We start from the raw sequence: 25,112 nt of genomic DNA, 5'->3' as shown, positions 1-25,112 counted from the left end.
CGGTTGAATTGTATATTTTCCTTCATCTGGAAGCTTTATTTTTAATTCAATCTAGACAGCGATTGAGTTTTCTTACAGTTTCGCAATGCAGGTTTGATTTGGTATTTCATCGAACAGCTCATGTGTTCGATGATCATTTTTCAATTTTATCAACTTTATACAAATTTTAAAAAATATCAATCCCTGTTATTCTGACTTCTGTCGGGAATTCTGTCAAATACCTCACAGGCGTTTGACAGGAATAACCCCTTATCTTCATTTCCTTCTATAAATAAATCTGTAAAAAAGGCATTACAATTTAAATCAATCATATATCTCTCAGGTTTTGATCCCCTTTCGAGCATTTAGTCAAATATCTCTTAGGTAATCGACTAAAACAAGCCTTTCAACTTCAGAAATCGAACATAAAAATATATAAGAAAATATTAAAAAACATATAAAATACATATATTAATTCAATAATGAATATTTTACCTATATAAGTAGTTTCTATAATTATAGATGATCGTATATTAATATAAATACCTCTTCATTACTATTATTAGCCTTTATTCCCTCTTAATATCTCTCTATAATTATCTAACCACTTACAATGTTATAATATAGTTAGATAATTACTTAATTCTCTCCCTATGTATCTTCTAAATATATAAGTAAGTACTTCTCTAGCTTACCTATCTATATTTAATTAAATGAGATTTCCCAATCTATCTAGCTTCCACGTCATTCTTCTTCTTTCATCTTATTAGACTATTTACTCTTATTAAGTACTGTCTACTTAACTAATTATAGTACTATCATCTTTAACTATAATATCTATTATCGTACGTCTTTATTACTCTCAGTATCTATAAAACTTATATACATATAATATCTGATATTCACTCTTCTCTCTTTCTCTTATTCACCTTTTATTCTATCTACTTACTACTACTTTTTTCTTCTTATACTTACTATCTTAAGTATTATTATTATAGCTTATTAACTAACAACTCAATTATTAAAAACATCTCTAAAGGCCAGTCCCTGGGGAGACGACCTTACTCTAACTATATAGTTGAGTGAGTTTATATCTTTTATCAAATTTATTTGATTATAGGCAAATTAAATTTACAACGACAATTAAAATAAATACACAATTTTCCTCCATCGAAGCACACTATTAAAATAAATTACAAGAATCAATTTTGGGTCCAAATAGTTTGCCGTGACACATGTTTTTATTGCTTCAAGATGAATCCTAGATAAAATTTAACCTCAACCATGTGTGTCAACATATACCCTGGAATAAGCTATCTCCTTCTGGTCGACCTCTCCTAGTTTGATTCCAACATATATACCCCTTTATCTTCTCTCAAGTCTTCCCATGCCAACTCTTGTGCCACCACTTTTAAGAGGAATTGTGGGATTATTAGACAGAGAAATAGCCTGATTATTTACTTTATCCCGCTTGGCCCTTTGTACTCCAGTGGATAAGCTTCCATTTAGATGACCTGTACACATGAAGCTATTATTTTCATCACCAACTTAATTTCTTGATTTTTGTGAAGTTACAAAAAGTTAGTCATAAAACCATAGATAGCAGATTACCAATAATCTTGAACTGATGAAAATAAAAAATGGCTCGATTCATAATATTATATCTTGATTACCATGAATGTCTTGTAAAGACTATTTTACATAAAACTGATAAATAAAATGAAATTCTTAGTATTCATAAATTAATTTTGATAACATATCAGCATCATTTTTATAGGGCTTAATTTCATGACATTATCACTACATTTATCACTCTCTGCACCCACAACTTAACTCATAGCTAGTCCCATAAATGGTCCTTAAATTTACTTGAGCCCATCTTCTACTTTCATCTTGGTTGCATAAAAATAAATAACGAAATCATAGACACCATCATATTACTGAGAACTAAGAGTATCTTCATGAAATCATAGACAACATCGGTACTACTCAAAAGGAGTATATCACTAAACCACATATTTTGAGCTAATCTAAGCTTGGTAAAAGTTCTAGAATCGCAGCATCTGTAAGATAAAGTATAAATTTAAAATATCTCTTTCTAGGATACATCATCCTCTCTGTCTTAAGTAGTCACTTATTTCCTTCAGAGTCCTAATTCTGTATTATCATAATCTTTTGATCGTAGAACGTATATTTCTCCCATAGATAAAAATGAACAGATTACATTTCTTGTAACAGATATTATATATATATATATATATGTATTTGGAGGAGTTGTAGTTTTTTTAATGAGTGAACATATTGATGTATTGGAGAGTGAGCATGAAGCTAGATACAAAGAGGGAAAGTGTTGCAAAGCCATGATGTACTGATTTTGTAGATATGTTGTTGCAGCTTGAATTCAATCAATAAAAAATATTTCTAAAACCTCAATGATATTAGAAAATATCTAATACATGTATATCAGTGAAGGAAAAATGGACTTTATATAGAATTTATATGCACTAATGAATGTGCTAATAAAAATATCATCTCATAGCTCACTAGGAGATGAATGAGAAAACATAAATAAGATGAAATGTAAATTGATATATCTGCTAATAAATCAAAATAACAATACATTAGTCTTATGATAAGTGAGTGCAAATTTTCTGGATTTATATAGTGAAATTTGATTACGTCAAATTACTGCTAATAATTATGTGCATTTACACTTAATTTTATCATGTGTATGAAAAATATGTTAGTCATAATTTATGGACAAACTCTTGAGATCATGAATTATTTATAGTCATACTTTTGTGTAAATATTATTTATAGTCATAATTTAAATTTATTGATGCAAATTGGAGAAGGGGAGAGCCCAAGCCATGACCATGGTCATAATAAGAGCCTCAAAGGACATAATTAACCCCTTTAGATATCATGCCAAAATGAAGAAAATTTTGTCCAACTAAAGCCAAAAAAATTACTATGTTATTCTATTAGAGAGCAAATGAGAATTTGGGTCAAGGTTGAATTCAAGACATATAAGCCGTCTAACATCCTGTAATCACATGCACACACTTAAACCATTAAGTCTCTTATATTTAGACATGTCTTCTCCCCTTTGTATCTTACATTCAGATTATGGAACTATGAAACAATATTCTTCTTAAGCTCCATTAATTTTCTCAAATGGTCTGGTGTGGATATTCTGGAACTATGATCAAGGAGTTTAAGATTAAGCAAATTTTTTCCTTAATTGGGAGCGACAACAAGGCTGGTGCAAATTTTCTTCTTGGTTAAAAAAATCCTCCTTTTTCATATTTTAGTCATAGAAGACTTCGAAGATCTAGAGCTTTTCAATGGAAAAAACTACAGTAGAAATGACAAATAGCAGAGAATGTGGGACAAGAAAACAGACTGCATGCAAATGTTAATTAATACCAAATAATAGTAATAAAATATTTTGTGAGGGTGATCTGAATGCAATTAATCCTGCAGAACAAGACTGAATCTGTGAGCTAGGGACTTAACACAGACAAAAGAGGGAATGACTAGGATATCCCTAATTTAATGAAGGTGAAAGGGTTCAAATGCCCTATCAAAGTATGACATATGGACTCACAAGGTCACATAACCACTCAGAGAAAATCAACAATTTCTGTTAACTAACACTTAATCTCAAAATTAAGACGGCACAAGGTACCTAGAAGAAGGGACCAATAACTTGATTTTTGTGATGTTGAATGGTCTTGATTGTCGTTGATCTGCAGCTACACAGAAGGGTATAAGATAGAAAAGGGGAAGGTGTGTGAAACAGATAAAGTGGTAGTGAAAGAAACAGATATTTTCATGTGTGTTGTGAGAAGGGTGGAAATTAAGTGCTGAAAGTGAACTCACAATATAGATATGATAAGTCGTTAGAAGGAACCAACATATGAAGAAGGGAGAAAAATGAGAGGAGAGATGGAGATTATGGGGTGAAACATGGGTGTGTAGTCAATAATGTCAAGGGTAAAAATGTTAATAAGATCATGGAAGAAGATAAGGTATGCAAGGAAGTGAGAGATGAGCCCATTCTTCAAAGAAACAAACCTTCGCAATAAACTCAAGCAAACATTCTTCTTATAGACAGGCTTGTAGCCCTTTTAAAGGAAAAAAACATGCAGTTACAAACTCAAATGAACATGGGCATTTTCAGAGAAAATGGCAGAGAGGAAACATGGGATTAATGGTATAAGTGGAATAACATTGTGGGATAAAGTGAAGGGACAAAGGTTTTGAAAAAAATTCAAATTTGGGGATCATAGAGAAGAGAGGAAGAGAGAATTAGTGAGGGAAGAAAGTGGTAGAATAGTCAAGAATGGTTGGCAGTTGGGAGAATGAAAGAGTGGATAGAAAGAGAGAAAGAATAGATGGGGGAGAATATTTAACAAAGAGAGAGAGAAATAGAAAACATGAGAGAGAGAGAGAGATAGAGAGAGAGAGAGAAAGGGAGGGAGTGAGAGAGGAATTTTTTATGCATTCCCAATCAGCAGAAGTTACATGTGATTTAATGTGTTGCATACGGCCTAAATATCTTCCACATAGCCTGTTCATCTCAATCTATGAATACATGGTGACCTGAAAGGCCATCAAAGCCACCTAAAGATTACACTATCACCCATGTCTTATCTACAGTTACCATTATTTTACATGCAACCGGACCTAGTCAACTCGTTCAAAATTGTCTCATTTGCACCCTGTCATTGCCTGTGTGTTGCAGTTGCATGTGCACTTTCTGTGTTGGTTCACGCTGACCTAAGGGCCTGCCACTCCACTGCCCTACTCTGCAATCACTATGCACAATATGACAATGCAAAGTTTTGATGAAGATACACTAATTACTCTTACTGATTTTTAACCCTTCAAAAATTCCAAAAAGTCCTAAAAATAAAAAACAGAAATATTTTCCCAAATTTTTTGATATGAAATAAAATAAAATTCCTTGATATTTCTCTCATATTTTTCGAGCTTAAATTTATAAAATTATATTAAATCCAAAAAATAAGAAAAAACTTAAAAATCATTAAAAGCATATTTTCACCTATACTTCACTTATTAAATACATACCTGCTCTCTATGATAGACCACCTATTATCATTGTACTGACGTAACTAATATGGATTAGTTGCATAAATTAGAATTATAAATATCAATTCAAACCCAATTTCTGTTTTTTCAAACTTCAAAGGATAGATTTCTTGGGTTTTGAAGAGCTTTTGTCTCCACTCTTGATAAATTCATGTGATGCTTGTACTCTCTTGAGGGTACAGGTATCTTATCTTTATGAACTCAAGAAAACATGTGGAAACATATAAATATCACACATATTTCATTAAAATATGCTTATAATGTCATTATTATAATGTTATCATCGTTCAAATTGATAAAATAACATATAGTGTGATTTTATGATTTTCCCATACGTTAGAAGTATTTTTTATTGATTCTTTTTATTTAAGATTGATTAAAATATGAATTTAAAATTCAAATTTTTTTTTTTGGAGTTACTAAAGTCATTTAATATTTCTAGAAGTTTTAAAATATATTATTTTGATTTATTAAATGCATTTAATGTATATTATGGCTTTTGATTTGTTCTCGCCACCTGCCAGAAACTATTGGGCAAAAGTTTGGGTCAATGATTGACTCTTCAAATCATTAGAAAATAAATTAGTCAGGCATCATGATTTGCAATGCCATAATGGTTCAATCATTTGTGTTTGTTTTTAATTTGGTCAATGATGTGGCCTTGGTTTAGTCAACACAATCCTTAAAAGCAATCATCGCTCTACTTTTTTCTCCTATTGCTCATCAGCCAATCAATGTGTCATGAGTCACTAGAATGACTCGAAGTTTTTTAAGCTCCCAACTTACCTGGAAAACTCTAAGTGCCCAAAAAGGGCACCCGTTTGACACTAAAATCGACGCACGAGGGCACTTAACTTTTCTTTAACTTTAAATGATGGAAAATTTTTAGTGACTATGACACAAGGAACCACACAGTTCGCCAGTAGACAAAACAAGAAAAATGGGTAAAAAAAAAACAGATTTTTATTTTGAGTCCTTTCGGCATCTGCCCGTATGAGAGATAAGTCACATCCAATGGCTCACATTGCTCCAAATTCAAATCATGATATCTGGAGTACAAACATGCATATTATTGGATCATATATCTGTTCATATTGTTGGATTATTAAAAAAAAATTAGAAGAGAAGATTAATGACCGAGGAAGCTCACCCCAACCTGATTGGCCAAGAAGGACCCGTTAGCTAATTCAGCCAAAAGTTTTCTTGTATCTTTGCTTCAGACTATAAGTTTCTTCTTGAATTCCTTTTTGATTGTTTCCAAAATTTCAAGGCATGGGTGATATATACATATCCTAGGAGGATTTTGGAGGATTAATAGCAACTATATGCATTCAAAATAAAGATTACAAAGCACAGAAACTGATTTCTGGTGTGTATCATATAAGTTAGCATATTAGAATCATATATCTCTTTCAACTATCCTTAAAATTTAATTTCCCCAAAATTTTCTCTTATTTATCTCTATAGAATGATTTCTGTATTTCTCTCCCAAGATTTGGAATTGAATCTTCTAAAATTCAATTCCCTATATATACTATTTATCCCTAAAATTTCACAAAAATCATTCATATTCATGTGAAATTTAATTTCTATTCTTTTGATATAAATTTTAAATGGATTCCATTGAAAATTCAATATTATCCTGCTCTATTCTGAAATAAATTTTTGGTTTCAGCTAAAACTTGGACATCATTTGAGTTATGAGCTTTTCTGAAATAAAATTAAAATTTTCAAAAAAATGTTTGTATAATATTTTAAAATTCATAAAATAAGTTAAATATGATTACTCATTTCTCTGTTTTATTTTATTCAACAATTTTCATTAAGATATAAAGCCTGAATTTTGTGGATAATTGTCTCCCTTTGGACTGATCCCTTCTGGTCCTATTGTTTCTATATTGTGATAAAGGGAATTTATAAATTTTATGACACATACTTTTAGGCTTCTCAACATGATGGAAAATATGTACCATTTTTTCAATCAAGATATCTTCAGTTATGTATGATGTGTTTTTTATATCTAACGGTTTCATTTTTATACAAGGGGCTAGGATTGGGCAGAGGGAAGAAACAGGATCCTACCCTCAGAATTTGTTTGAGAAAGACCTCTTGACTTTTAAATATGCCACATTTCAGTTGAAGAAATAAAGACAATCTGATTTCTCCTTTTCTTATAAACATCCAAATCATCGTTCATGAATGGAACATACTCTTATTTTTGTCAGATTACAAACAAATTCCACAAATCATGTCGTTTAATTCTTTCATATTCCCTTGATCTAATATTTGATGGAAATATATATAGTTGACAAGGCAATGCACATTCTGCATCTCGTTCAAATTCATTGAAATGATATATATTCATATAATTCACATGTGATTCTTATAATGACGTATATGAATACATGATATAAAAAGTTGAATTATGATGATATTGTAATACAAATATCACTAGGGTTTAAAAAATGTCATGAATATTCCTATTCAGACGATACTTGAGAAGGATATAAAAATATCCATATAAAACATAACCATCTACTCCCATTCATCTAAGGAATTTGGTGGATCCCATCTTCATTAGTGTGGAGATATTAATGAAAGATATTGGATACTATTTAATAGAAACTATTGATAAACTGAATTGTGTGTATCCCTGAATGTAAGGACACTATATACATATTGTGGATGGACATTTGTGTTTTGACTATAACATATGACTTCCTATTCATAGAATTCAAACCCTTCCTATCTTACAATACATCAAGAGGTTTATAAAAAGTATATCAATTCTTTTGGTATAAGAGAACAAAACTAAAGAAAAATGATGTGATTAGCCTTTGCCCATCCCGATACCGGTACGGGATGCCGGTATTGAGATGGATACCGTATCGGATACCGGAAAGTCAATTTTCCGGTATCCGTTCATTCTGATATCCAGATATCGGATATCGGTTTCGGATATCAGCACTACAGCGCTGATATCCGATACTGATATCCGTCTCGATGTCAGCATCCGTCTCCGTCTCAGGGGGGAGGATGACGACATTGGATATCGGTTTTCGATATCCAAACCGAAAGTATATTTAAAAATATTATTAATTGATAATTATTCAACGATAGGTCAACTTATCATGGGCCAGAGAGTTAGGAGAGAACTTTTTAAGAGGTAAGTCATCACATTTAATATGTACAGCTACGTATTTTTATTTTTTTCCTTATGGGATAACCGGATTCGGGTTTGGTGTTAAATCCGAATCCCTTTATCCCATATGGAAGAATATAGAAGTTTTCGCTCCTATTTATTGCACGCTGTGATAATATATTAAATAATGACTAAATGTAAGGGCCAATAAATAAAGCGAATATGGGTTATAATATAATTTTACCGTTTAATATAATGTCAGATTCATTTAATATATACAAATAAAGATTTCTAAATTTTTCCATGTGGGATAATGGGATTCTGAGTTTACATTAAACTTCGAATCCTGTTATCCCATATCGAAGAAAATAAAATTTTAAACTCTATATATTAACTGAGATTCAAATAAAATAAAACCATTTGATCAGGATACTGGTTCTGATATCCGGATATCGAAAACTAATATCTGGCATCTGGTATTTGTCTCCGACATCCGGATACGGGAAAACCGATATCTGGTATCCGATACCCTGTTCGTCTTCACCCCACCGATATCCGTCTAACCCCTTATAGACGGATATCGACTGATATCTGATATCCGATATACAGTCCCGTCCCATTTTTTTGCGGATATCGGGTATCGGTTGTCCGACACCGGATATTAGATGGATATCGGTTGGGCATTTGCTAGATGTGATGAAGTCTTTGGCCAAGGAAATGGAGTATCATAGAGGATTTTGATGATTTTCAAATGCATTAGTATTAATTGGGATGAAAAGTTTGGGTTTGGAAATTGACAATTCCATAAATCATCTTAAGAGCACAACACATTTGAGGGATTAAACACACACGGTAATGTTCCATAAGAGAATTGATATGCTCATTTATACCTTCTAGAGCATGAGGTATAGCTTGGCACCAGATGGGATGTGAAGTCGACCTAAAAATTGGGTTAAATTGATTTTTAATTGATAAATATAAAAGTTGATATAGTTAATTAATAAGGTTGACTAATAAATGTTATTGGAATGTTAAAGGTACCAAATAAACTAATATATGGGCCTAGAGGGAAACACGTTTGAGATTTTTAGACACACCATTATAATACTTGAGATTTCTAGGCATAACTCCTCTCTCGCCGCTCGCATTCTCTGCCCGTGCCCCATCCCCCCTTTATGCTACTCTTGATCACTGTCCCCTGCAGTGCTGCATCACCACTACCGTTCACCGCCCACTTCAGGCCCACTTACCCCCTCTTCACCACACCCAATCACCACCCACCCCCACCGCTGCTTGATAACACACATTTTAGTAGGTTAATATGACCATATTTACCTGTTTATTTGCATTAAATAGATCATGTATGAGTGTTATCAGACATAAAATGATTAAATCTGTTTTATAATGATATTTTGAATTTTATGAATTTAAGTATTTTTAATGGTTTTTATGACATCAAAATCTGAAATAACATAATTCTTTGAGTTGGAATATGATTTTTTCAAAATTTTTTGGCATTATATTCGAAGAGATATCATTTTTAATAATCATAATATATACTTGTAACATTTTTATGAATTAATATCTATATTGCGGAATTATTTAATGATTATTTGCCTTTTTCCAGACTTCCAAAGTTAGAGGAGAGAGAGAATCGAAGGGCTGAGAATGATCCAAATTCAAATCACTATATCTGATGATCCAAAAGGAGTTTGGGGCTGAAATTTGAGCGAATCTTCCTTTTTCCTGCATCTTTCCATCCATATTGTTGGCTCTACAAAGAGAGCCTTGATTTTTTGTAAAAACTATCTTTGAATTCAGTTCCCGCTCTACAAGATACAAAGGAGTGTGTATCGACTCACTCATGGAATCAGTTTGTCATTGGTTACCGTGTATGTATAGTCCCTCATCCACTAGATGCTCCAAGGACGACTAAGGGTATGGTCAACTGTTAAACCCTAATCGGTCATCCGAGTTAGTACTAATGCGTTTGGAAATTATTGGAGAACTCTTCTCTGATATTTTAATGCATTGGCCAAGGACTTCATCGCATCCTCTTCCTTAAGCTGTCACCTCTTATACCGAGGGTGAACGACCCCATCTTGATCACTCAATCTTCTTTGTGAACTTCTTGATGCACCCGAATGAAGACTATTTAGAATCCCATGAATAGGGACTTGTAGGTCCTAGTCAAAGTACAACTATCTGTCCATAAGATGTCTTTGGTGTCTCAAGTCTAAGAACCACTTACACATTCGTGACGTGAATCAACCTAATTGACAGTTCGGTATAATACCATTTAGGGATTCGTACGTATCAATTTAGTGAACTCTTTTGACCAAAGAACGACCACTATCATTCTTTAGTGTCTCCACACTAATGGCTACGGGATCAGCCATACTCATCATGTGAGTGAGCCTAGATAGTATTATTGTATCTGAATACTTCGATGTCCTTCTCACGTTCCTTTGAATAGGAATATTTAGAACACATGCTTAAAGACTAGTGATCTCCATATTATGATCTCATCATAATTCACTAAGTCAGATCATGTATTCATGGACTTCATTGTAACTATAACACGTGCACTATAATGAATATGTTCTATTAAAGAACATGGAACGAGATATGGAATGTGTGATTGGCATTCCGGCCACATATATTTCTATCACTTTGTTGCTCTAAATCGCCTCCCACTTTGTAGTGTCGCTCCCCCCTCTTGGCCGTTCCGATCACCGTCACCTCACCGCGCTACTTCCACTACCCTTTCCCTTGTGGTGGTCATCCTCTGGATTTCCTCTTTTCTCGCATCCATTTCATGTTCTCTTATTCTTCTTTTATTATTATTTTCTTCTTCTCCTACTCTTCTTTTCATCTTCCTTTCTTCTTATTTTTCTTATCATTCTCCTTGTATTTTCTTCTTATTTTAGCCCTTTTTTCTTCTCTTATTCTTCTTTTCATTTTCCTTCCTTCTTCTCTTCTTCTTCTTTTATTAATATTTTCAGCAACATCTAATAGGATTTTTTATTTTCCAAGATGGACTTTATAGATTAGTTTGGAATGCATTATTCCTTATATGTTGAGTCCATTGCCATTTTTTTTTACTTTTCTTCTTTGACTTTGACATTCACTAGTCAACATTGCTGGACTAGGACATGATAAAACTATACCGCAACAGGACCAAACTTTAGATAAGGTTTAGGTCCATGGTAAAAACTAGGCTGGACAGGGACTGGACAGTCTCTGTCAAACCCTCCAAGAACTTTTTTCCCCAAAATTATTTTTCCACAACTTCTATCATATCATCATTATCCCCGCACCAAAATTTAGCAAACTAGATCCTCTAAAATCAACAAAATTTTTCTATTATTTTCTGCTTATTGGAAAATATACAGTCTTCCCTATAAATCTCCTAGAAGAGTTCCTTTATGGATTTGTATATAATAGGATTGGCCTAAAGAGTATTACATATCTCTTCTTGCCTGTAAACAAGGGGTTATGGTTCTTGAGTCCCTAATAAGAAACAGGAGTTAAGAGACACAATTACTCTTGAGATTGAAGTTGTTCCAATACATTGAATCAAAAAACTACCCTTAAGCATAATAAAGATAGTGATAGACTCAGGCGTATGTCCTAAGCTATATATCATATATTCATAAATACAATTCTTCATAGAAGTCCAGAATAGGAGATCATCAGGTTTACTTCATAGTCATCTATACAAATATTCAAATACTTTATTTGACTTTTTATTTAGATTGATATGTGTACAAGTGTTTTTGCTTCGACATATGTGCTGATATCTCATTTTGAATACATTAATATTCAATTTATGAGATATAAAAATGCATTCATATGATGATATTGGATAAAATTACAGATCTGAGCTCTGTAGCAAGTGTCAGAGATGGGGATGAAAATCTCCATCCTGTGGAGAATCACTGGTATCTCTAAAAGATATCAGATCAGGGATAGCAGATATAAATTTTTGTATTCTGATATCAGGGTATAACAGAGAGTTGAGGCAATTCGTGCCCTATTGATAAGTTTTGAAAAAAAAAACTCCTATGTGAAGTCATCTAACATATTGTTTGCAAATACTTTAAACAGAGAGAGAGAGAGGAGAGAAACATGCATAGTTGTAAACATCTCTCTCTCTCATTTCTCCATAATGAACACACACATTGACCAAATGCGACTGATGACATCAACTGCCAGATGTTTGATGGGGGAGTGAGTGAGAGAGCAAGAACAAATGGGAGAGAGTGGCTAAATAATTATTTATAAAATGAATTATTAACCTAAAACGTAATATTGTAATAGTATATGCATATAATAAAAATTGCACGTGAGTTACGGGAAAACCCGATATCCCCATTCGATATCTGATATTGACATCTAAACCTAAAGACTCAAGTGGATGCTGATAGTGGGACAGATATCGATAAGTGATATCAGATATCAGTACTGTAGCAACAGATAACCAATGTACGCAATGGATATCTGATGTCAGCGTCTGGCCGATATCAGTTTCCGCCTGTCCGATATCCGATTCGTCATCCGCGCCGATGTCGGCAAGCAGTAGAGTATACATGTTTTCACAGGGCCCAGCTTTGGTATTGGGCCCCTCTCCCAGTCCCTCTTGGTATCCATAAAAAGAGTGAAATTGACAGCAGTGCAAATGCTATTAGTTTGTTTTCACTCAATTGTCAGCTAAAAACATCAGCAGTGCAACTCCCTTGATTTTCTTGATCGGTGAGAACCCATCAAACCAAGTTCAACCCTTTCCTCTTCTTCAATTCCTGAGATTTCGACTATAATTTCGTTTTCTTTCCTTGATTGTGCCAATTTGGCAAGGAATCGACATACAATCCGGAGGACCCATCAAACCAAGTTCAACCTTTTTCTTCAATTCCGGAGATTTCGACTCTAATTTCGCTTTCTTTCCTTGATTGTGCCAATTGGGCAAATAGTCGACATTCAATCGCGCAGTTTGATCAATTTCCTTGGTGGGTTTTCTGAAGATGATCGTGGGAATCTCGGAAGAGGACGGGCATAATCTATGGCCGCTAGAGGAAATCGATCGGAAGAAGGGCAAGTTTCCATGCTGCATAGTCTGGACTCCTCTCCCGATTATCTCCTGGCTGGTTCCGTATATCGGCCATGTCGGTATTTGCCGGGAAGATGGAGTTGTTCTTGACTTCTCTGGCTCCAATCTCGTCGCCGAGGACGGATTTCCCTACGGCCCAGTCGCCAGGTATCTCCAGCTCGACAGGGAGAAGGTACCCAACGTTCTTCCCTCTTTTGATTGTTTCTTTTTGCATCATTTTTGTAAATTAAAACGGAAATTCCTGCTAATCGTTGGCTTCCAACGAAGAGTAATTTGTTGGATGCGCAAAAGCTGGCCCAGGATTGTTCTTGTTTGAGAAAGAAGTTGAATTCGCCGATCATGTTTTCTAGAAGTCCAAACCTACAGTTTTTTTGCCTGCTTCTTTGGTGGGTCTGGTTTTACTTGGTAGATTGAACTTTGCCTGAATCGTAAGACCTTGTAATTAGATAGTGCGAGAAGGAGAAAAATTCCCATGTTTTGCATTGAGTTTGTTTTTCTATTTGATTGTTAATGAAGAGATACTGTATCTTTCAGTCTGCTAGGTAGAAAAAGGATGAAGTTTAGAACACGGTGAGATAGTTCAGTCGATTGTGCCATTCCTTGGCAATTGAGTTTTGGAAATTGGGGGGCAAATTCTGAGATAGGCGAGAAAGAGATATTTGCAAGAATTGGATTTAATTTGCCTCATATTCCTCAAGAGACAAGAATTTTTGAGAGAAATACAGAGATAAAATAAGTCAGTATAGATAAGGAGGTCTGATAAACCAAGAGTTCTGCTAGTTCTCCTCACCAATTCCTCAACATTTTAGCTTTAAGAGAAATGGAGGAAGGGAGAGATATTTCTCTCATCGATTGTCCCAGTTGCTCTCCTCTCTCTAAAACTTGGTCAAACATTCCCATGAGGAAGAATTTTAGAAAGGGTAAGAGAGAAAAAAAATACATTAAACATCAGTGAGCTCTCCTGCATGTTTCCTTACCGTATGAGTTTCAGAGATAAGGAAGAGAGAGAAAGAGGTAATTCAGCATGATCCCCTCTCCAAATCTCCCCAAAATTATGAGTTATAGGTACAGAAAGAAGAAGGAAGAGAAAATTATAAACAATGCATCATACTTAGTTCCCCCTCTTTCTTCTCTTGTTCTTGTGCAGTGCTGTTTTCCCCACAATTTGGCCACCCATTCCTGCAAGCAGCCCTACAAGCACGCAGAAAACGGCGTGGCCATATCTTGGGATGACGCTCTGCGCTCCACATCACGACAATTTGAGAACAAATTCTACAACATCTTCACCTGCAGTAGCTACTCCTTTGTTGCTACCTGCCTTGATCGCCTCTGCTACAGCAACTCCCTCAATTGGAACATGGTCAACGTTGCAGCGTTGGTGCTGTGGCGGGGACGGTGGGTGGGACCCTCGGCCATTGCCCGATCCCTCCTCCCTTTTGCTGCCACGCTTTGCGGTGGTGCAGCCGTCGCTGGTTGGTCGTATGTTATTGGATTGGTTCTCTTCTCGTCCCTGCTCCTTGCCTGGTATGTCATCATCTCCTACTGTGCCAAGAATCTGATAGAATAAGCAATAAAAACAGATGGAAAGATTGAATTTGATGAGACCAAGGTCCGAAAGATGTTTCGAATGTATGATTTAACAAGTTTCAGATGGAGATTAACAGACAGAGGCACGGGTTTTCCCAAGCAAACCCTTGTAAGAAGCTTTGTTTGAGAGACCAGTGTATACACCCTGAATTTTTTTTGAATCTATTTCCCCCTATCCCTCTTCCCCCCTTATCTTTCTGTCACTCTATTTCTCTCCTCTTCCCCCTTTATACATGGTACTTTCTCCCTTTCTCCCCTACTCTCTCCCTCCCGGAACTTTCTCCTCTTTTTCCTTTGAGTCTTCTCATGAGTGCTTTATCTCTGGGACGAATTTGGAATAAACTGAAGAGTGTTCTTTCAGGGTTATATTCTGAAGGAATCCTCTTCCAATCAAATCATGTTTTTTTATCACAAATTCAGTTCACCTGAGCTCTCAACGCAATATCATTCCTCTGAATTTCTCTAATTCCATTCTATCTCAAACCCCAGATTTTATTCAGTGTATGCCTAAACTTGTAGTTTGTAGCTAAATATTTTTCTTTCACTGTATACCTAAAATATCTGATAATGGCCTTTTTGACGAATGGAAGATCCTACAAAATGACAAGCAATTTGTAAAAAAATCAGTGTCTTGTCTGAATTGAGAATAACAATTCCATTTCTTGAACCACAGATATAGACTTTGAAATGATGAGAAGCTACCCGACGGCCCAGATGTGCACATGTACTCCGTATTTTTTGAATAACAATGGAATGTATTGTCATTTTTGAATAACAGTATATATTTAATTCAAGCTCTTGCTTCTCAAAATCTTTCTTTAGCTTTTTTGATATTTCAGTTCCCTTTTTTTATATTTTCAAGCTCATTATTTAAAATATCAATTCATTCCAATAATTTCCAAAGTATCTCTTAAGATCTCCTCTAAATTATTCATATCTTCCAAATAATTGAAATCGATAAGCCTTCAGATGCATTAGATGATAACTTAATAAGATCGAATAAAAGAGTATTAAAATGGTTAAATCTCAAAAAATAAATGTGGGTTACTTTTTTATATTCCACAAACCGTAAAGCATCCTTCTTTCCCTGACTTAATTATGTATTATCAATACCAAAAATTTAGTCTATGATTATTGATGGACTTAATTCTCACTTTTTTCTTTATAATTATTTCCATTTATCTTTGATTAATCTATGGATTAGTTTGGAGGGCACAAATTATCTTGTCAAATCATTAACATAAAATAAAATCAGATTCAAAAAATTTTGTTAAGAAATACAAGATTGAAATCAGATCCTGATCTCCTCTGCAAGTGATTTCTGGTTATGACTGTTATCCACCATACATGTATAAAAAAAGCACCAGATCCTATGGATTAATAAATGGGTGAATTTATCTTTCATTTTATTCATCAAGCACTCAAAATATTTATGTTTATCTGCATGGATAATATCTTAAAGGGGTATCGCAATCAACGATCTTGTGGCATGAGAAAGAAACATACTTAATCTTGTGTTATGGGGCTATGTTTTTAGTGCATTAAGTGAATATCAACGTAGCAGAAGCTAAAGATCAATTCAGAATTGATCTCTAAAACACATCACGTATGAAGTATCCGGTGAGTAACGTTTTTCACCCTTGAATTGCTCCAAGGAGAGTTTCTTTGAGATGTTCAATTGTGCAGCCTCTAGAAGTATCCACACAATTAGAAGTTGTTGGGTCTTCTCTCTTTCTTCACCACTAATTTTTTAAGACCTTGTGGATCTTCTCACCACCAAGGAGAGCCTGTGTAGTGAGTCGAGAAACCAGAGAAAGAAGAAACAGGGACACCCAGATATGGCTCGCATGAACACCTAAAATGGGTGCACCCTCCTTTATTTATGCATAATAAGAATTTTTCATTAAAGAAATCCCTAGTAATAAAGTATATCTTGCAAAGTCCTTTTAGTCCTATGTGTGCGACCCCCTAGGCCCATACATTGTTCTAGTTAATAATTTTAAAGGTACACTAACATTTATGGACCAACCTTATTAATTAACTATATCAACATATAGATTAATTAATCAAGTATCGATTTAACCCAATCGATAAGTTTCCAGCCGTGGGGTGCCAAGCTAAACCTCATTCTCTAAAAGATATAGAGTATATCCCTCATTGTTGTGTATGTATAAATCCTCTTTCAAATGATAATTCTAAATGGCTTAGGGTCTATTTGTATAGTTGGATCTACACATTGAACCCTAGATCCTTGAAAAAAACACATTTGAGCTCACTTCCCCCCAAAGAAGCAGATTGAAAGAAGTGAGGTTTTTGAAAGCCAATTTAGATTTTCTTGGTGTATTGAGTGGTTGGATAAGGTCAACTGAGAAAAGTAGAAGGTAATATGCATCAGGAAATTTCCCTGATCCCTGCGGAACATAAGGATCTAATGTTAGTCTCTTGCCTTAAATTAATTTATCTTCATCACATCCATTAGTTAGATCGATACCTATTTCATCTTTTCCAATCAATCTACTATCATCCATCATCCATCATCATCACACACCTGACATCCTCTCCACAATATCCCATCTCATATTATTATCTATACTATAAATCCCAAATTCATCCATTTTATCACCTTCTCATCCTTATCACTTTCACTTATTCATATCACATGTTCAGATACCTCCATCAATCTCGTCTCTCCTCATTTTCATTTACATCTTCCTGCTTACTTTTGTTTGTCTCATGCTCATTACCAAGTCATCATCATCATTCGTCATTTACCTCATCTTGATCTCATCCCTCGGTCTTTCCTCCATTTGAATCATAAAGCTTAAACCACTATCTTCATCCATATTCCTTCTCGCTCATCTCTTACATCCACCATCCATATCCTTTTATGTAGATTACCTTGTACCATTTCACCCACCTATAGCTTATCCCATTAGTAACCCATCTCTACCCCATCATCTATTACTAATTAAATGTTTTACTCCCACATTTCCTTCTTATTTTCTTCATTTTTGTCCCCATCTTCTCAATCTATTTCTTCTATTTTTATCAGCATGGGATGAACCATGCAAGAGCTTTCCATTTGAACATCACTTGCTCATTTTAATTAATAAAATTTTCCATTACTTATAATTTAACCCTTTACAAAAAATGAGAAAAATAGAAAGAGAAAAAACTGAAATAAGGAAACAAAATGAGATTATGGGGTTCTTTTTTGAAGCAATTTATGTTATTCTCTATTTTATCATTTTTTTACCATTTTTTTTAGCTGGACATGGGCCTATATTATCCCCCATCCTCACTTTTCTCTCCACCATTCTGTTGTATTTTGATCATTCCTTTATTCTTGGGAAAAGCTATCTCGGTAATTTTGATTTACCGATATCCTTTACATACCTTAACACTTTCTTCTAACTCATACACAATTTTCATCTTTATTTACCTAGAGTTATATTGGAGCCTCATCACCCACGTTACAGTGATACACATCTAATATTATGTACTTATGTGGGAGCAGAAGAAAATGAATTTGTCATTTTCAGGTGGAATATATCAGTAAATTCATTTACATCAGTAAAATATGTCCCCTAAATTACATCAATTGTGTGTGAGTATTTGGTTTGAGTATTTGTTTGAGGACCTCAAACTTAAGTATCTGTAACCAATGAGAGAGTGATCTTGGTTCCGATAAGTGTGACGCCCACCATTTCAACGAGTGAAGTGCGTAAATTCCAGTGTTATAATATAATACCCAACAAGAAGAAGGCTTGATTCCTCATACTACAAGCTCTTCCTAGACTCTAAGGGGTTGTTATACAGACAACTTAAGGAGAACATGCCCATTAAAATGACCATTTGGGAAGAGAAAGAGAAAAAAGGGAAGGGCACTCAAGAATGACTTCCATGGCCATCAACAAATGTTTTCCCCTCAATTTATAGTCTTTGGGAAATTTTCATAAAAGTCGTCAAGTTTAAATTATATCCACTAGTGTCTGAAAATCTGAAGCGAATGATCTTCTAGTTTGTGTATCATTATTACAGTCAATAATTTAAATATATTAATACAAAATATTGAAAAATATTATTAATTAATTATTTCAGCATACTGATCAATTAATCAAGGCTCTATTGAACCCAATAGATAGGTTGAATTTCTGCCCAGGGGTTTGTCAAGCTACATCTTGTACTCTAAAAGATATGTAGGAGTATATCACGCATGGAAACTTCACTACCATCTATTACCATGTATGTATAATTCATCATTCATATGAAAAATCTAAATTACTTAGGTTCTACTTAATTTTCAAATCCTAATTGATCATTCTTCTTAGTATTGATACATGGTGGAATCATCGGAGAATGCCTCTAATATTTCTACTACCGTGACGACTGCTTTAATGACATCTTCTTCTTTGATTCAATCTCCTCTTATACCTTGGGTGGATGATCCCATCTTAACCACAGAAACCCCTTCATTGAATTTTTACTACATCTGAGCTAGAACTTATTAGAATGCCATGGTTAGAAACTCTAAGTCATTGTCAAAGCATAGTAACCGACCAATAGGAGCCATTGGTTATACTTTGAGGCACCAGTGTATGACTCATATGGATGAATTCAGTAAAATATTTCCCCCAAAATAAAACAATTCCCATATTGATGGCTATGAGATCGGCCATAATTATCCTACGAGTGGGAGTCAACAATGTTCTTCTTAATGGGTATTTTAATGTCCTTCTGAGTATACATTGAATACAAATCCTTACAATAGATGTTCAAACACTTATCATTATATTACATTATCATAATAATTCACATAGTATTACATGTGTTTATGGACTTCAATGAATAAGGTTCATATGTGCATTATAATGATTGTATTGTATTTATGTATACAAAACAATAGTGGATAAAAGCATCATACCTAAAATATATGGGTTTTTAACAACAAACTAAAGTTTATATAATGGGAGGAATCTCTAAACAAACATTAACACACAAGCCTTTCTTTGGATCCCCTTAAATTTTTATCTCTTGAGCACTCTCTCCTCCAAGTATGACTAGAACAGGGAGAAGATCAACCGTGTGAGATGACAATAGTTGTTGAGTTTAATACGAAGATATTTGACATGCAAGGACTACATTGACACATTTAAAGGTCGAACTCTTCTGTGGTTTTTGAAGACTCATTCGAGAAACCAAAGGACCCACATATTGGATTCCATGCAAAGTGATATGATCATTGATAATTTTATTTTGTTTTAAATGTCTATTATAGTTGTGGTATTTCTTACGTTGGGAAAATCAAAGGTCTCAAAGAATAACATGGATCTGTTTCAATCATTGATATTTTAATTTTTTTTCTAGGTTAACATTGATTTTGAAGCAGAACATGGATCTGATATCGTCGGGAAAACAAGAAGAAGGCTCAAGCTGAGGGAGAATATTGATCAAGGGACAAGAGATAGGAGAGAATACAATATAATATATCATATTAATTAGAAAAGAGATATTACATACCCTTAGGTAAAGTTTAGAAGGATGCAACATAAATTTTTTTGATATGGAGTATATTAGAAATAAGAACAAATATGCCTAATCAATCCATTAGGCTCCTTACGCCTGCGCACTGTATTTTAATAAGATTAATCAAACATTTGACTTTATTGATTGATCAAATCAGTTAAATCAAGACTAGTTAATAATGGATCCAAATTACTGATCGTGCCCGCCATAGTCTGACCACTGGAATGTCGAATTGGGTAAACCAAAGCCTCAACCCGATCAATCATTCGATCGATCAGATCAAATCACTAACCTCTAGACAAGAATTCTGATGGATGTACTCAGGAAACTTGTGTATGTGATACTAAGAACACTAGCCATTAGAGATGGTCCTTTTGTGCGACCAAATCTCTTTCGTGCGATTGTGCGGTGCGGTGAAAAAATCACACCGCACATCGCACAGAATATTCGCACACCGCAGAGACCTCTGTGCGGAGCGAATTTACAAATTTGTGTAGACCTTCTCGCTCTCATTTTTTTCTCCCCCCTCTTCCTCTCTCTCTCGCTCTCCTTTGCTTTCCCTCCCCTCTCTCTCTCTCTCTGTAGTTGTGTCTTCCCTCTTCCTCTCTCTCTCTCTCCCTGTCATTTTTTTCTGCTTTACCTCCCCTCTTCCTCTCTCTCGCTCTCCTTTGAAGTAGACACTCCCAAGACTCATGCCCGAGGTACTTATTGATCTATCTTCTATCTTGATTCTTGCTCTCTCATTTTATGTGTATTTATCCATCCATCTATGTATCTTGATTCTTCTTTGAGAACGTCTTTGGCTAGATTCGGCATTTCAGATTAGCGGGTTCTTCAGAATTCAGATATCTCCTCTCTCCTAGATCTATATCCATCTTTCTATCTCTCCTGTGGTTCTTCAGAGTTCAGATATCTCCTCTCCGCTCTCTTATTTATGTGTCCACCCTCTTCTTTCTCAGTCTATCTATCTCTGTAATCTATCCATCTATCTATTGATCTATCTATCTTTATGTTCGATTGAATTTTCCTCAAATTAATTATCCCCTCTCTCATATCTCTATCTATCTTTATGTTCCATTGAATTTTCCTCAAATTAATTATTCCCTCTCTCATATCTCTATCTATCTTTATCCATCTATCTATCTCTCTTGGTTCTTCAGATATCTCCTCTCGTCCATTTTACTTATGTATCTCACTCAATCTATCCATTTATCTATGTGTCCCCTCTCTTCTTTCTCAGTCTATCTATCTTTGTAATCTATCCATCAATCTATTGAGCTATCTATCTATCTTTATGTTCCATTTAATCTTCCTCAGATTAATTCTCCCCTCTCTTGGTTTCTGATGATGCCCATACCTCTCTCATAATTTTTATGATGATGATGATAAAAATTATGATGGTGATGATTATTGATGCCTTATGATGATGCCTTATGATGATGCCTTCTGATGATGCCTTATGATGATGATGATAAAAAATAATGATGCTTATTGATGCCTTACAATGATGTGTTATAATGATGACTAAGAATTATGATGATGACAATGGTGCCTTATGATGATGCTTATTGATGATGATGATAAAAATTATGAAGGTAAAGAATGATGCCTTATGATATTATGGTTGACAGTAATAAGACTATACTGATGATATGTATAGCTGATGAAGGTGATGACCGCAATACTATTAACTTAAAATTTATTGTTTTCTTCTTATTCACAGGTGTCGACCGCAATACTAAAAGCAAGTGGTATATATCATCAGCTTGACGATTATCAGTCGTGCATTCCAATTGCGGTCGGTCTTGATTGTGCGGTGCACCTTCTTGTGAGTTATTTGATATTAATAGTTGTAATTATTTTTTTCTCTTTTATGAATGCTTATGGCTACATGTCCACATTTTGGAATTGACATTTTATTGTTCCAATTTGAAATTAAATTTCTTGTTATATATATATATATGTTCAAATTGCGTGATGATTTCATTAGTTTAAAAATAATATTAATGTATAATTTCATTCAAATTATGACTATTTGTCCCAACCTCTTGGATAGATTCTGTATATATCCTCTTTATGATGTTGTTAATGTAGTTTTGTGTTCACCATCCCCTTTATGAGCTCGAGATCTCGTGTATTTATTTTCTTTCTTACCATCTACATTATGATCCTGCCATTTGTACGATGGAAGTTGGTATGTCTTTGCATGTAACTAATTTTGCAGAAATGTCTACAGAAGATGAACCATATCACAATAGCCCAAATACCAAACAGAGAAAGACTCACCTTTATGCATGTGATACGCTAAGGCACTACACAAATTTTGGTAGAAAAAAATTCAAATGCAACTTGTGTGGTCTCATTGTAGACCGTAACAAGTATCAAAGCAGCACTCATTTATGCATCTCATCATAATTCACTAAGTCCGATCATGTATTCATGGACTTCATTATAAGCATCACACATGCACTATAATGAATATGTTCTATTAATGAACATGGAACGTGATGTGGAATGTGTGATTGGCATGTACGCCACATATATTTCCATCAATATCCACCTGCTAGTGGATGTCTGTGTACAAATCTTGTCAGACGATGAAGACCAACATAAGCAGATATGCATGAGTCCTCACTCACAACAAGGCATTCAATGTTCCTGCCCTCTTCGGTCCCTCATGAAGCTACGGTTACTTGACTGCAACCACTGGGACGAAATAATCGTGTATGTGCAAAGCTTATTGCATATCCCTGAGGTCACCAACGATGGAGGTATAATTTGTTCAGATTCTTCTAGATGTTTTCCACCAAAGTGTACGTCTACAACTTTCTCCGGTGAAGCATTAGAGGAGTTGCTACTGGACAATGAGCACACACCAACCATTAGCCCAAAGCACAAACTAGATGTGTACATGAGCTCATCTCCTCTCCAGGGGACAGAACCATGGCATTGGTGGAAAGAAACTAGAGAACACTCATATCCAAGGTTGGCAATGGTTGCGAAGGAATTCCTCTCGGTCTCCGCAAGGAGTGCGCCCTCTAAAAGATTCTTCTCTGTTGGTCGCGTCGTCATCAACTACAAGCATTCCAGGTTGACAGCAGAGAGCATCGAATTACTAATGACACTCGAGTTTTGGTGGCGAGCAAATGAGGATGATGACAATGATATCAAGAAAATAGACGAAGATAGTGAAGAAGACCCGAGTGTTCATTAAGCTCATTTATTTTTCCTTTTACTTGTCGAACCATTTTATACATATTTTTTTATGTATTGAAACTAGTTGTGTGTAACATATTTATTTATGCAACTTAGTTTAATTAAGAGGGCTGACTAAAATAAATGTTTATTTTAAAGATTAAATCCTAAAAAACAATCTATTATTACTGTCCACAAATCTGATGACCATAAACAATTATTATTTTCACCTAATTAGTAAATCTTAATTACATAGTAATTAATAATTTATTCAGATTAATTATCAAGTAGATACCTAATGATGATAAAATATTTTTATTTTGATAGTTTTTTGGTTATAAAAAATTTATTCATCAAACATGAAGTATTTATTGTATATTTCTAAAAATATTGGTGATGGAAATTAAAACATGAAGTATTTACTCCATATAATAATAAATAACTCATTCTGAAAAATTATCGAGTAGATACCTAATGACGATAAACTATTTTTATTGTGACAATTTCTTACTTAGAAATAAATTTCCATGGGACATGAAATATTTACTGCATAAGAATAAAAAAGTAGTGAGGGCAATTAAAACATAAAATATTTACTTTATAATAATAAATATTTTAGTCATGGAATCATAAACATGAAATTTCTTTAATAAACATGGAATTGATACATGTAGTCATTTGTTGTCTAATTTAAATAATTAACACATTTTTTGTCCATTTAAATAGTTTAAATATGGTTTTCATAATATAGTTACATCTTTATTTTTATTCCAATTGATTCCTTGTTTTTCCCTTATTTTCCTGTTAATTCATGAATTTAATGAAAATTTTTAAGCCTGAAATAAGTCTATTTAAATGAATTGGCAGGTTTAAATACTTGGTTTAAAATAATTAATGTGGAGATGAAGTTATGATTTTTTAAGAATTTTTTTGAATGTTATCATTTTTTTTGGGAATTTATTTGAGGAAGAAATAATTTTTAAATATAAAATAGGTAAAATTATAAGGAAGATAGGATTTCCAAGCAATTTCTAAAGTCGGACGGACTTTTCTTAAAATTTGGTTGCAAATACACCCTCAAAACAGCTCTTGGTCGGCCGTTGCAGGCGTGAATATGCAATAAAAATTTAAAGAGTTAAATAATAATTACCGATTATGTGTGAATATGTGTGATGTGCTGTGCGAATTACCGCACGAGTTCGCACCGCACATCGCACGGTGCCTTTCTTGCGAGCGAATATTTGCACAGACGGTGCGAATTTCCGCACCGCCCGACCATCTCTACTAGCCATACCCATATATTCAATAATTACCTATTATTGAAGAGTTAAATAATATGCAATAAAAAATTTAAAATAGTTAAATAATAATTACCGATTATGTGTGAATATGTGCGATGTGCGGTACGAATTACCGCATGAATTTGCATCGCACATCGCACGGTGCCTTTCTTGC

At 34.2% G+C, this 25,112-nt stretch overlaps 1 protein-coding gene across 3 annotated transcripts; it reads left to right on the top strand.

Moving 5' to 3' along the window:
* The first annotated feature begins 12,886 nt into the window (after positions 1–12,886).
* On the top strand, positions 12,887–15,747 carry LOC144709748 (protein REVERSION-TO-ETHYLENE SENSITIVITY1-like). Of its 3 annotated transcripts, none has more exons than XM_078583374.1 (3): positions 12,887–12,994; positions 13,264–13,521; positions 14,497–15,126. In XM_078583374.1, the coding sequence occupies exons 2-3, from the start codon at positions 13,264–13,266 to the stop codon at positions 14,914–14,916; spliced, it is 678 nt and encodes a 225-aa protein (XP_078439500.1). In that variant the 5' UTR covers positions 12,887–12,994; the 3' UTR covers positions 14,917–15,126. The 3 variants fall into 3 exon arrangements, with proteins under 3 accessions (XP_078439500.1, XP_078439499.1, XP_078439501.1); XM_078583373.1 differs by having other exon boundaries at positions 12,976–12,994; positions 13,097–13,521; XM_078583375.1 differs by lacking the exon at positions 12,887–12,994 and adding an exon at positions 15,610–15,747 and having other exon boundaries at positions 13,001–13,521; positions 14,497–14,873.
* Positions 15,748–25,112: the final 9,365 nt, after the last annotated feature.

This window comes from Wolffia australiana, chromosome 11 (genome assembly GCF_029677425.1).
Source record: "Wolffia australiana isolate 7733 chromosome 11, ASM2967742v1".
Lineage (NCBI taxonomy): Eukaryota > Viridiplantae > Streptophyta > Magnoliopsida > Alismatales > Araceae > Wolffia > Wolffia australiana.
The sequence above is the reverse complement of the archived record's forward strand: the minus strand, read 5'-3'. Positions and strand labels throughout refer to the sequence as shown.